This window comes from Benincasa hispida, chromosome 12 (assembly GCF_027475165.1).
Source record: "Benincasa hispida cultivar pf3 chromosome 12, pf3_genome.v1.1, whole genome shotgun sequence".
NCBI classification, from domain to species: Eukaryota; Viridiplantae; Streptophyta; class Magnoliopsida; order Cucurbitales; family Cucurbitaceae; genus Benincasa; species Benincasa hispida.
The window spans coordinates 23,209,675-23,223,255 of record NC_143489.1 but is presented as its reverse complement, the minus strand read 5'-3'; the positions used below and the strand labels follow the sequence as shown (position 1 = coordinate 23,223,255).

The 13,581-nt window shown below is 34.6% G+C and overlaps 2 protein-coding genes across 18 annotated transcripts; both read right to left on the bottom strand.

Moving 5' to 3' along the window:
* Positions 1 to 65: 65 nt before the first annotated feature.
* On the bottom strand, positions 66 to 3,697 carry LOC120068032 (uncharacterized). 6 transcript variants are annotated; one of them, XM_039019701.2, is made up of 3 exons: positions 3,500 to 3,697; positions 1,787 to 2,672; positions 66 to 997 (listed from the first exon to the last, which is right to left on the bottom strand). In XM_039019701.2, exons 1-3 carry the CDS (start codon positions 3,633 to 3,635, stop codon positions 544 to 546), a joined length of 1,476 nt encoding a protein of 491 aa, XP_038875629.1. In that variant the 5' UTR covers positions 3,636 to 3,697; the 3' UTR covers positions 66 to 543. The 6 variants fall into 6 exon arrangements, with proteins under 6 accessions (XP_038875629.1, XP_038875628.1, XP_090164096.1 ...); XM_039019700.2 differs by having other exon boundaries at positions 66 to 1,036; positions 3,500 to 3,696; XM_090307970.1 differs by lacking the exon at positions 3,500 to 3,697 and adding an exon at positions 3,366 to 3,491.
* A 2,141-nt stretch (positions 3,698 to 5,838) lies between these two features.
* Positions 5,839 to 11,979, bottom strand: LOC120068339 (Tetratricopeptide repeat (TPR)-like superfamily protein). Of its 12 annotated transcripts, none has more exons than XR_016525181.1 (10): positions 11,850 to 11,979; positions 10,873 to 11,100; positions 10,514 to 10,751; positions 9,780 to 9,930; positions 8,766 to 8,988; positions 8,602 to 8,693; positions 8,387 to 8,522; positions 7,708 to 8,035; positions 7,343 to 7,595; positions 5,839 to 6,461 (listed from the first exon to the last, which is right to left on the bottom strand). XR_016525181.1 is itself a non-coding variant. In XM_039020071.2 (10 exons), exons 1-9 carry the CDS (start codon positions 11,894 to 11,896, stop codon positions 7,345 to 7,347), a joined length of 1,698 nt encoding a protein of 565 aa, XP_038875999.1. In that variant the 5' UTR covers positions 11,897 to 11,979; the 3' UTR covers positions 5,839 to 6,461; positions 7,343 to 7,344. The 12 variants fall into 12 exon arrangements, 7 of the variants coding, with proteins under 7 accessions (XP_038875999.1, XP_038876002.1, XP_038876001.1 ...); XR_016525183.1 differs by having other exon boundaries at positions 5,839 to 6,280; XR_016525182.1 differs by having other exon boundaries at positions 5,839 to 6,277.
* Between the last annotated feature and the right edge of the window lie 1,602 nt (positions 11,980 to 13,581).

Here is a 13,581-nt window from a genome sequence, read left to right as displayed (position 1 = left end):
AAATATAACTAAGACAACTTAGAATGTTGTTGATCATCACAAGTAAACAAGATAAGGAAGCTGAGTTTATTAAGCAAATGTCTTATATATATATATATATAAAGTGAAGAAAAGTAGGAAAGATGTCTTTCACTTAGTGGATACCAAGTGGAGAAAAGCAAAGCAGTTTGAAAGTAGACTAGACAGCTGAAATAAGAAAGTATGTTACTGCCTTTCAATCACAAACTGCTCAAATTCTCTCCATTGAGCAAGATGGGAAATGTTCAACTTCCCAGACACGAGAATTTGAAGAAGACAATAACTCAAATACAAAACCTGTGATAAACACCATTTTGACATGAAGTCGGCCATATATTTACTATGTAGTTTTGTATACTATTTACAGTTTGACCAAGAGTTGGTCAAGTATAAAACATATACAAAGGCTCTACATATTTACAAAAGTTCGATTTTGTGATGTGGAAGATGATAGTATCCTTGCCTTGACCAGGGAATCCAAAGTGAACCAGAGAACGAACCTGCTAGTTCGAGATGTCAAGAAACTCAAAACATGGGAACCAACCAACCCGTTGTCCATCCGATGAGCAAAGTGGCACCAGCAAGACCCAATCCCACAGCGAAAGCAATGTCGTACATTGTAAATTTATGATGGTCTCGATCCCTTTTCTTCCTTCTGTTTCTAGGTTGATTGAACTGCCTGTCTTTACAAGGGACCCAAGGCAAGACGTCTGAGAAGTGATCTTTGTTCCTAAGTTGAAGGCAAAGGTTCTGTAACTGCAGCAACTGGAACCACTGCTTATAAGCAAAAAGTTGGGTGGCTTGTCTGAGAAAGAGTGAGACAATGTGTTTCTTCTCTGTATCTGCTTCTTGTGCGGCTTTCTCAGCCTCCCTTGCTCGAGTCTGTGAATGGCATAGCGCTTCCAACAATTGTGCTTTGCTAGAATTCAGATTTGCAATACTACTTGAGTCGTATTCTTCATTACCAGTTCTGCTAACGCTGTTATTACAGATAGTTATCTTTTTATGGCTTGATAATCTGACAAATAAAGACGACATGAAAGCAGTGGAAATATCGAGAAGAAATGGATATGCGGCCAGTGATTGATTTTACAGCTTTGACAGTTTAAGCAACAAGAAACCTATAATCTCTATCCTCAAGCCTTTTTTAAATTAAAAAAAAATCCCAAGAGAATGAGAAATATAAGAACGGAGAGCAACCACATTCATAAAGAGAGATAAGATAATGGAGATAACGCAAGGAGAAACATACAAAGTGAACTAATAGCAGGGAGCATGTTGCATAAATTATTTAGAATACTCGCAGACAGAATATTCCAAGGTTTTGATTTTCTTCTATGTTCTATATAGCTTTTTGTAATCTAAATTGTTTTTGGTCTCTCTTGGCTTAGAGTACAGGATGCCTTATCGTCCCAACACAAAATTGCATCTGTCTGACACATGATCTTCACTGTTCTTTCTTTAACACGAGTCTAATCCGAATAATAATCACTACCACGTTATCCGACCACTGGTTCATTCCATCTAAAACTTCCAATATCTTAGATTTCATTTTCAAAGAAATAGAAAGCTAAATGGGTGGTAGAAAGCTTTCCTTCTCAAAATGGTAAAACAGATTGATTAATTATTCTTAAAATCATGCGATTAAATGGACAGTTTATGGTTCAGGTAAACATACTAAAAGATCACTCGATCAAAGGAACTTCTTAGATGAACTGAAAAAGATAACAAAGCCCAAAAAAATGCAGAATTTGTACTCGAACAATACCTGAAATGATCTTGATGACGCAGCAAGTGACCTACACTACCAACAACGAACTGTCTCTCATCCATGCCACCTGAAGGGTGCATTCCCCTGTTATATCCATCCAAACTGGAGAATTGCATCTCAGTAAACGGTGAAGTGAGAAAGCAATCTTGACCAAAACACTCAGGACAGGTAGATTCATCCTTGCTTTGGTGTTTGGTTCGTGGTTGAGGAAGGTCACAATTTTCCAAGTTTTCAAGAGACTTCCGGGCAACCAAGGAAGCCAACTCATCTTTACTAGCAGAACGCCACCATGGCTTAGTTTTCTCAATTCTTGTCCAATGCGACTCCAGATCAAAAGAGACTTTCTCTCCTTGCTTTGAGATCGGACTGTCAAAATTGTGCAAGTCTGTAAAATGATCCTCAATGTAGTGGAACTCATCCATGCAGTCTGTTTTCTTAGTCATGTTTACAGATTCATTGTTACTCTCAGTGGGATAACCCTTGCAAACTCGATGTTCAAGTTCTTCTATGTTTTGATGTTCCTCACTAGATACAGTTGTTTTACTTGCAATCCGGACACTTGAATTATCCAGTCCAGCCTGCACAGTTTTTGCCCATCCTACTGCAAAACCCTTATGGTGCTGAAAATCAGGTGGCTTATCTGACTTCAACTCACAGTCAACTGTTTGATAAGATTTTGGGATATGAGCAGCTTTGGTTGGATAATTAAACCCATGTGCTCTGTGATCAGATGCAGCACTGCGTTCTGAATTTGAGGAAAACGATGGAGTTGACAATAGTTTTGAATCTCTGTAGTCATCGTCTTTGGCAGGGAAGTTGTTTTCAGAATGCTTTCGTGGAGGCTTTGCTTCTGCTGCAGCCATCCCTCCTCTAACATCCAGAACTGGTTTTGTAAGATGAGACAACCAGTAGTTAGACATTAAATTCAATACAACAGCAGTCTGCAAAATGAATGCTACAGATAACGCAGCTAAAAGACAGGAAGTAAAAGCAATAACCATAGATTAGTTTGGGAATTGCAATACCGAAGTTTGATTCAGATGGACAAAACTAAGCTTTCTAGCTCAAGTATAATGAAATATCCCCATCCAGAAACTACATAGCACTTGCTCAAAAAGATGGGCAAAACTCTAAATGATTCTCAACTGATTCTTCTTACCCCATTCCAAGAATTTAAGACTACATCCTTTGCACAACATTTTTTTCATGTCCATAGTGTAATAGATACAATTTTACTTCATTCCTGCTTTGTTTAAGGAACCAAACCTATCACTTTATGAAACTCGAAAGGGGCTAAGACTAGAAAAACTGATTCGCTTAGCTTTAACTGCATATGTACAAGAATTGGATATAGCTTCAATGATTAATCAGAGCAAAAGGATTTCAATCAACAAATAGATAATTCTGAAAATGGGTATCCAATTCCAATACGATTAGCAAAACAACACGAAGGGAATTCTATATAATTCGCTCTGATCCTAAACAACAACCCAAATAAGAACAGAGAATTCAGACGTCTTCCCGGATGCCGAGCAGCACCCAGTTTCAAATTCAACCCTAAAAATCGAAAGCCTACCCAGAAGATGAACTGAACAAGTAAATACACTTCGCAAGAAACGAAAAACAAAAGTAATCGCGATCAAAAGATTCTTAATCGAAACTTTACACGCAAAGTAAAGAACAGAAAGGACATAGCAGGGAGAAGATTACCGTGGAAAAGAAGAGAGGATTTGAGAGGGAGAAATGGGCGGAGACCGAAAGGAAGCAGAGAGGAAAATGGGTTTATTGTTGGAATCGTAGGGATCACATTAGAATTTAGAACAACTACCATACCATAACGTACCATTACAGCGTTGTCAAGCTTTATTATATTCCAAATCTCTGAAGTATACGTTTCAAAATAAACAACAAATGAGGAAGTAAGCCTACCTCCACTTAGTTATAAATTATTGGTAAAAACTTAATCAAGAAATTACATTTAAAATATAGGTTATCTAATTTAGGTTGTGTTTGAATTGCTTGGGAAAGAAGAGAGTATTTTTATGGTTTGATATTATATTAAATTTGCCTTTTATCTATTCGTCTAAGCTTTTGGGTTAATTGATGTTTTAAGATGGTTTGAATAAATGGTCTAGAAAAATCATGTGTTCAAATCCCGAGGAAATGTCAGATATGGTATCAAAATGACTTTTTCTTCTCAAATTAAACACTTGAAAATTCAATGAAGATGCACCCTTAGTTATATTTTTAAAGTTTTGAATTCACTCATTAAATTGCTTAAAAGAAAATCAGACATTAAAAATTTGGTCAAAATACAAAGTTTCTATACTTTAAAAAGTATCCAATGAGTACTTAAATTTTTAATTTTGTGTCTAGAATATTTTGAAAAATTAAAATGTCGAATAGGTTCTTGGCATATTAAATTTTTTAAGATTAGTCTCAGCATATTCAATTTTTCTAAAATTAACTTATATATTATATATAATATTGAATTTTATGTCTACAAGGATCTTGGACTTTCAATTTAATGTCTAGTCGGTATGCGAATTTTTTTTAAAAAAAATTAATATTTCAAAGATCTATCATATACAAAATTGAAATTTTAAGGGTCTATTAGTCACAAAATTAAAAGTTAAAAGATTAATAGAAACTTTTTCAGATTTAGAAAACGAAATAGGGAAAAATCTAAAAATTCATCCACTTATCAAATATTTTAAAAATTTATAGAATTAAAATAAAAACTTTCAACCAAATATATCATATATTTTTAGTTTTATCATAATTCTTATTATTTTTTAGCAATATATTTAAATTTAAATTTAAAATGAATATTTATTTTATAAAAAGTCTTAAATTGTGATATATTGTTTTGTTGAGAAAAATAAAATATAAAACAATATAAATTGTATTAATTTTAAAAAAAATTCAAATTGATAAAAACAAATATGTTATAATAGGTTCAAATTATATCAAATTAATTATAAATTAATAAATAGTTGTAAAGGTATTCTTGGAACCTTATGTAAATTTAATACATTCCCTAGTAGTAATCCTACAAAACAAATACAGTTATCAAAATATTTTCAGGTATCTGCAAAAAAATTTCTACAAAATCAACAACGGTAATCTAAAGATGCCGGACATTTATAATTCCTAATATCTATAATTTCGGGCATCTAAGATTTCGACATTCTCAAAAAACAAATAGCCCCTAAACGCTTTCAATTAAGTTCTTCAATACAAAAAGGGTTAAAATTTGTCAACAAGTCAATGTATCGTACCATTAACTTTTTGTTTATTGAAATAGCGTAGACATTTATGTGCTTCTCAAATGCTACTTAACACATGAAAAATCCTAACTTGCCCATTGATGTTCAACTCTTTGTTAACAAATCTTAGTAATATATTAGGTATAGAATTGAGAGTTGTAAGAAATTATTCACTAAACTATGAATCACTCAAGATATTAAAACTTTTGCTGATTTTGCTCTTTGAAATGTTCTGTTTTTCTTTTTAATTCATCAATGAATTTCATATTACGATTTTTATCGATTCACTTTCGTGTATGTTTGGCAGAAACTTTGTAACTTTTAATTCATGTTTTAAACCACTTCCTTAAAAAAATGAAAGAAATAAGAATTTGGTAACGAAGATTATTTTTTCTTAATATGAGAAATAGAATATTTGAAAGTAAAAGATTAAAGTATATAATTGATGTGACAAAATCATATGTTTATATGAGAATAGCAATGTCTGGTAAGCATTGAATATGGACTGTTATGTCGGGCTAAGATTCTTGAACAACCAAATAAGGTATATTCTTCAACACTCTTTGAAGTTTTCATATTTTTCTTTCTTTCTTTCTTTCTTTCTTTTTTTTTTTTTTTAAGTGACAAATAACTTCCTAGTGTAAAATTTTTGAGTCAAAATTTAACGTTTTTATCTAGTCTCTAAATTTAAAAAATTATAAAATTTGATCAGTAACTTTTGAAATAGTCCTAAAAGGTCCTTAGACTAATAGTTGACTAACGACCAATCAACCGATAATATTCCAGGCTCCAAGTATAATTGATTTATTTCTTTTTTTGCAATTGTTACATGTTACTACCGCTGCTAATAGAAGGCTTCCTTAAACTGTGACCGAGTCACCCGACGTTCGGTTCGATCGACCTCTCGACGGATTCCCACCATATCTTGGCATCATCCATCACACAATAACAACACACTTGCAGTTTCTGACGCTCGAGACATTTCATATGACCAAAAATTGTTTCTGTCTATGAACAACAGCCAAGTCTCTGCCTTTATGAGATCTGCTAATGACCCATCAAAAGTTTGGGTTGTAATTGAAATCTCGTAAGTGTTTCACTTTACTCTCACATGTTTTGTTGACTTTGGTTCAAATAGGCCATTTTCGGTTGGTGATTGCCCTTGCCTGGAACAACGTTTGCATCTCTCCATCAGGACGGCAGTGAATGTTGCCCTTGCCTGCTGTGTCAAAGAGGCAAATTTAGTCTGGATACTGCAATGAGTCAATGTTGGTTGGACCACTGGTGGGTCCCTAGCCCGGCCACCTGCTTGGCTCTAGACTGGTTGTTCCAGTGACCCTAGCGCTGGCTAGCCTCTAGCAGGCCTACCTCTTCTAGTTAAACTTATTTTGCGTGGTCATAGCCTACCAACCAACACAACTATTTTATGTCAAGTCAATGAATAAGCAAGCAATAATAAAGCTACTAGTCCATTAAGCTAAACAAATACTTTTATGAACAATCTTCCACAACACATTTTCCTGATAAGACAAACCTTGCAATGACAAAGTATCAGTTGGGGTTTTACGTTGAAAATGTCATGCATGTAGTAATGACCCCAGTTAGAAGTCATAAAAAGTTGGGTGATTACATTTCTTTTTTGGTAAATGTGAGAGGGAGAGAGGATGAGAAAGAGAAGAAAAGATGATGAGAAAAAGAAAAAAGATGAAGGAAAGATGGGCAGCATGATGGGAGGAAGGATGGAAAGAGGAAGGAGAAAAAAGAGAAAAATATATTCTTTTAGAAATTAAAGAGAGTTTTTAAAAAAAATAAAACATTGCCAAGAAATCTTTTGATACAAAATTGACGGCAGTGATCAAAAGGCTATTAAGCCCAAACTTCAACACCAAAAATATTTTCTCAATAAGTTATGTCTATGAAACAAATGCTTATTAATTTAGTACAATATTACTAATTAATAACAATTGACAAAGTAAAGTGACATGTATAACATTCCATTCCATTGTCATTTTATGCAAGGTACCAAATATCTTTATCAATTTATTTTTTCTAGTTTTGGTCTTTCCTTCCATCACTTGCGGGCACATTAAACTTTGCAAGACACGTCACGCAATCATTCAGTTAACATTAAAAGATCACATAGAATCATAATTCAAAGATGGAGATGTGTATTTAGACTCTTTAAAGTTTAGGAATATTATATACATCTATCTAAACAATTAATCCAGAACTCAAAGAAAGGAAAATATAAATCACAAGATTAAGAAAGATGGATGACAAATACCTTTAGTATTGCATCTGGTTCTTGAATTTCATCCGCAGCATGGACAGTCGTTTTTGAAGTAGAAATTTCTCATCTTTCATTCCTAGTTTTTCCATGTAGAACACTATTTTCTTGAGGGTGTCAATGACCTCTTTACCATCATGCCCGAACTCTCTCTCCTGAATTATTAGAATTCTCTCCAGCAACTTCAGTAGCTCATTTTCATCCTTCCCTAGCCTGCTCTGAATGGAAACCAAACAGTCTAGAGCCTCACCTGCGTGCGCAGTTCAGCAGAAAGTGGAGCTCACGTGAAGATGACATAACAAGTGATCTAAATGCCATTATCAATCATGTAGAAATAGAAGCAATTCTTAGTTCTCACCAACCGGAAGAGAATCTTTTCCAAAAGCATTTTCCCGTATTCGCAAGACTTCCAGCGCAAGTTGCTCGGCATCATCGTCTCGTTTTAGATTGTAGAGAGTGACGGCAAGATTCAACATTGGGACTGTAATTGATTGATCATCAGGTCCCACTGCCTTTATCATAATGTCCAATCCAATTCGCAACAAACGCTCAGCCTCTGCATAATTCTTTGACCGTGAATAAGAAGCTGCAAGGTTTACAAGGTGCTTCACTGAGCTGGGATGCTCTTTTCCTTTCAACCTTTCATTGATCAATAAACATTCTTCTAGAAGTTCTCTGCCTTCATTCCCTCTGTATTAAACCAAATTCCAGGAAACCATGAACGATGATGGTAAAAGAAAAGACCTAGGAATGCCCTTATGAGGTTAGGAATATTATTGGAATAATAAGAGCATGTTAATTATTACCCCAAGAATTGATATAGAGGGAGCAGGATGAGAGGAAGGTAGGCAATTGTTTAGCGGGTCTAGGGTTTAGGGAGGGTCAAGTGCACTTAGTTACTTGGGAATTTTTATAGTTCTTCTATTTTTTATTTTTCAATATATTCCAGAATAGTGACAAGCTTCAAACATGAACAGAGTTAAAAAGAATAAAATAAAATAAAATAAAAAATAAAAAATCCCAATATAAGTATGACATTACCTTCCTACAACATGCAATAGTTCTGCCAAATCAATCCTCATCTTCTCCATTACACTGGCATCTAAAGCCATATCATTTGAATCCTTGATAATCTGCAAAGCTCTTCTATATAAGGTAACAGCTTCATCTGCTTCCCCTATAAACCAGTGGAACAATATTTTGCAAATGAAATTTTTAGCTAGTGTGTGAAAGATGACACAAGTGACCGAAGTTACCTCTTGCACATTTTGCATTAGCCAGAGAATACATAGCCATTCCGACTTTTCCATCTTTCTCACCATATAACTTTTTATATATATTCACAATCCTAAATAGGGCCATGAAAGTAAGTGAATACAAAGCAAGGAGATAGAAACAAAGAGAGAGAGAGAGAGAATACCTAGCAAAACAAGTTTCTGCATCCTTGCCTTTTCCTTCTTTGAGCATAAGATTGCCCAGACCAGACAAAGGTATAACCAAATCCTCGTTCTCAAAACCTCTGCTTGATTCCAGAAGTGAAATTGCACGATGGTAAAACTCTACTGCCTTTCCAGTTCTTCCAATGGTACCAAAAACTTTAGCCATCCCTAAAATTGGAGTGATAAGAAAGCTACTGTCTTCTCCTGCAAGGGATTCATTGCAAGAAGGTTTAAAGAGGAATAGAAAAACAAACGAAAACGAAATAAAGTCCATTAAAGTCTCAATGCCCAATTATAGCTGTCGATTTCCATTTTCAACTAAACAAAATAGCTTATTAGATTTTGATTCTTTATGGTGTAATTACAGAGAGAACCTTATTTAAGGTGATGATAGATTATTAACAATCAGAAGGTTTTGCTTTTGTAGCTTTTGGGTGGGGGTTTTCTCTCTATCTCAGGCCCTAGGTTGTCTGGCAATTTCGTTTGGGGTTGTTGGGTGAGTTCGTCTGGTGTTAGTGGGCACACAATGCAGATGGGCAGTCTTTGTTGGAGGGCATGCTTCTAAATCCTCCCTTTAGGGATAGGGGCACAGTGTCGTGACATGCTTGCTTCTTTGCTGTTTTGGGGTATTTGGCTTGAGAAAACCAATCGGACTTTTAGAGAGGTTTGGAAATTAGGGGAGGTTTGGGAGGTAGCGAGGTTTGATGGTTCTTTGTGGGTTGATCATTGCACCTATTTATAACTATGGTCTTAGCCTTGTTCTTTTAGATTAGAGTCCTTTTTGTAGCTAGTGTCGGACTCTTGGTTTTTTGGAGTAGTTTTTTGTATATCCTTGTAGTCTTTCTTTTTTTTAATGAAAACTCAATTTCTTACCGGAAGATATGTGCGTTTGTGCCCATTTCTTATTTAGAAAAAAACAGTAACAGTAGAACTTCAGCAAAATCATTAAAGCATTAGGTGGATAATTAAATACATGTCCCCAAAAGCCCGCATACCATTTTTCTTCTCTATGATATCAATAGACCTCTTGTACGCAGATATTGATTTCTCAAACTTCTTTAAAGTTGAGTACATGCTCCCCATATGCAGAAGCACTGAATCCAGAAAGGGTTCACTGTCCTTCAGACTGTCAACAACCTTGTTCAACTGCATAAAGGAAAATCCATCAGAAGAAGGAAACGAATTTCACTCAAATCGAAGTGAGTCTAGAAGATTGACCAACTGAAACTTTGGCTGTATAAGCATGGGATACTTTTGGAGCGTAAGACTGATGCAAACCTTAAAAGCTACTTACTTATTACTCCAACGCCTAAAAAAATGAGACTACATTGCTAGATGACCGTCTCCACTTGTCTTTGAGCAAGAATAAGGCCCAGACATGCTCATATTATTTAAACAAAATTAAAATGTCGTCAAAAGGAAAAAGAACTTCTGAGTCCTAAAACTTCCGAGTCCTATATGTCCATGGTCCCTGACCTGGTCTACATACCAGCTATCATAAGGTCACCCAACATGAGCAATACAACCCCAATTAACTAATGCCAGTTTGTAGGTTATTGAATTAATATTTTAGCACATTAAGGTCCCCCGAGAGTAGCTATGGCTAGATAATAACCTAAACAGAAAAATAAAATCCCCAAGTCATGGAAGTATAATTGTTGCACAAAATTGAGGAAAACTGAAGCTTCAAATCAATCATTGTACAGATGATAAGGGAAAAAGAAGTTACTATATCCAATACAGAAGCAACAAACTTCAAGTCTCCAACAGTTATATACCCCAAAGCCACGATGTCAAGAACAGCAGCTTGTTCAATGCCAATAGCACCTGATTCCATCTGTTCTTTTACAGCTTCATAATTAGCTTGAAGTAGCTCTACAGCATCATTCTTCCTCCCGCTCATTGTCATCATTCTGACTTCATTGAATAATTCTTCCAACTGAACTTCAAATTCAGTCATTCTGTTCCTGTCAGTACAGTAGTGCATGTGATCAGGCCTACTAAAAAATAAACAACCTTCATTCCATATTTTATATGGATGTCATAGACAACTCTTTACAGCATGAATTTACTAAATTTGGTCCCAACCTTTGATATCCATTTGGAGCAGTGAAGGCAGAAGGAATATGTTTCCTCTGACGCCCTGAATCAGCTCTACTAGAGGCAGAAGGTGTTGATGCAAAGCAACAAGAAAAGGCTCTAACAGGTACAGCATAAAGCTTAATATCACATTTCTGTTTCTGGAGGCAAACTGAAGAGCATGTGATGCCCTTTTGCAGCTGCAATGACTGCACGGAAAGACAGATTTCGCTCATCCTAAGATGTTCGAGAAAAATATATTAGAACAATTGATCTCCTAAAACTGCATAGAGCATCTTTATTTTACAGTAGTGAATACATATACTGATTTAGAAACAAATGTAACAAGCAGAAGAGACAGTAGCTACTCTGTAATCCTAACTCCCAAGTATTGTTATGTTGCACCAGTCACCACATAGAGCATCAAATTTTTAAATAAACAGTAGCTCACATTCAAAATTCTAATTGGTTGTACTGATTCGGTTTTTCACCCTCCTTTCCTCAATGCAAGCAGACACATGATTTTACTATTTTGCTGCAAATTAGCTGCTTAAAACCGGAGTATTCTTTCATGTAATTAATGCACGGAGATTGAAGAACAAGGAAACATTTGGTAAAACCTTAAAAGCAACGAGGCCACAAGATTCCCCAACGTTACACGCTTCAACAATACAGAGTCAAAATGAAGTACTCTAACTTGCTGACCTCGAAAAGACACCAAAAGTATGTAAAGAAAATGGATATGAAATCAACAGCATTCCAATTTCGACAAATCAACTAATAGAAGCAAAATACATAATTGATAACTGCACGAACGCAATTCAGAGGTCATAGTTCACATAATCAAACAAAAAAATAAACCAGTAAACAAAGACAATCCCGGAACACGAATTCTGAAATGTAACAGAACAACGCCGCTAAGAAAAAAGTAAAAGAAGGCATGAAAGATGCAAAATGTTGCGATGAAAATCAGGAAAAGAAAAAACCTGTTACAGGTGAAAGATGGAGGAGAGAGAAGAAGGAAAGTCGCCATTGAAGAGAGTTGAGCTCAGCTCGTGGTGAACAATAGCTCGATAAAGGACGAGGACGAAGTGGTCTGAGTGAAGCTGACCTGGCCAGTTACCCAGAAGGCAGAACCAATATTTGGGCTTTTCCGTCTATGAGGCCCAAGCCCACAACATATAATCACTGGCCCATTAGGGAAAAGTCCAAGAAAAAAGGACAAAAAAAGAAAATAGGCCGTTTGGGTTTGGAGATGATGCCTATTCATAGATATTTCAGAAAATACACTTTAGTCCTCAAATTTGTAAAACCATTCTAAATGTTTCCTAAGTTAACTTTAAACTAATATAATGTTGACTGGACCATTAAGTATTGATATGATTGAGAGGTAAGTTACCTTATTTGCTTATTTGACAATTTCATTTGATTAATGGATAGATAAATTGAATTTTAATTATTATGGGTCATTTGTTTTGTGAGAATCTAAGATTCTCCATGGAATAGGCATCCAAATTGTCGCATTTTTTTTACGATAATATAAGATGCTTGGATTTTTGGAAATTATCGGGAATCCTAAGATGCCTATATGGAAGGTATCTCGGAAGTTTTAGATGCCCTGTATTTTTTGGATTCTCGTGTTGAGGAATTCTCTTTTTATTTTTTTTAATACTTCTCTTTTTCCATATATATAAATATCACCCTTCTTTATTTTATTTTATAATTAAAATAAATACTGTGAACTATGTCTTTTTACACTTTTTTTTTACTATATTGTAGTTATTTTTTTACAAAGATATTCAAATCAAATTCAAATTAATATTTATTTTTTAAAAAAATCTTAAATTAATATATATTATTTTGTTGAGAAAAATAACAAATAATAAAATTATATTAATTTAAAAAGAAATTCAAATTGATAAAAATAAATATGTTATAAGTTCAAATTATATTTAAATTAATGAATAGTCGTAAGGGTATTCTTAAAACATTATGTAAATTTAAGACATTTTTTAATAGAAATCCTACAAAACAGACCCAGTTATCCAAGTATTTTTGGATATCTTAAAAAAAAAAAAAACATTCCTACGAAACAAACATGGTTATTTAAGGATGTCAGACATCTATAATTTTGGATATCTATAATTCCAGGCATCTAGAGGTTCCGGTCATTTACCTTCCCAAAAAATAAATGACCCCTAAGTGACGACTAAATTTTTTTAAAATATTTAATCATTCAAAAATGACTATTCATCTTCTATCCTAGGTTGATTTCTTCCACCATGCGTAAAATCATCATCCTTTTTGTATCATCATCCCCTAACCGTCGTCGTTCACCAACCTCCTCGTATCCCAATCGCTGTCTTTTAGGCCCCTGGTCATCAACCATGCCCCCAGTTATGAAACAAGCAAAAAGAAGAGAGTTCATAAATCAAAACATAGACAAATCTATACTATATTAAAATAAGAGATTAATTGGCTAAACTCATTAACCAAATTAATCGATATTCGTTAATTGTGGGTACACTCCACTAAAGACCCACAGTTGCACTTTCTCACTACATATATATTTATGAGTCCATGAATATAGACCAATACCAGCAAACTAGTCCTTCATGAGTGTTTATAACTCCAACTGCGTCAAATTACCATTTTACCCTTGGGTTACCTCTAACTCCTTAAGTACCCGTGCTTCTTTAATAAACAATCTATTTATGG

What these genes read in the sequence shown, in the direction of transcription:
- LOC120068032 (XM_039019700.2), bottom strand. Translation starts at nt 3,635, where the DNA reads ATGGTACGTTATGGTATGGTAGTTGTTCTAAATTCTAATGTGATCCCT. An exon ending in ATCCTCTCTTCTTTTCCACG is followed by an intron (nt 2,673 to 3,499) that starts GTAATCTTCTCC and finishes TTACAAAACCAG; the next exon opens with TTCTGGATGTTAGAGGAGGG. An exon ending in CGTCATCAAGATCATTTCAG is followed by an intron (nt 1,037 to 1,786) that starts GTATTGTTCGAG and finishes TTTATTTGTCAG; the next exon opens with ATTATCAAGCCATAAAAAGA.
- LOC120068339 (XM_039020071.2), bottom strand. Translation starts at nt 11,896, where the DNA reads ATGGCGACTTTCCTTCTTCTCTCTCCTCCATCTTTCACCTGTAACAG. An exon ending in CCATCTTTCACCTGTAACAG is followed by an intron (nt 11,101 to 11,849) that starts GTTTTTTCTTTT and finishes CGAACATCTTAG; the next exon opens with GATGAGCGAAATCTGTCTTT. An exon ending in AAAAGATTCTCTTCCGGTTG is followed by an intron (nt 7,596 to 7,703) that starts GTGAGAACTAAG and finishes CTGCGCACGCAG; the next exon opens with GTGAGGCTCTAGACTGTTTG.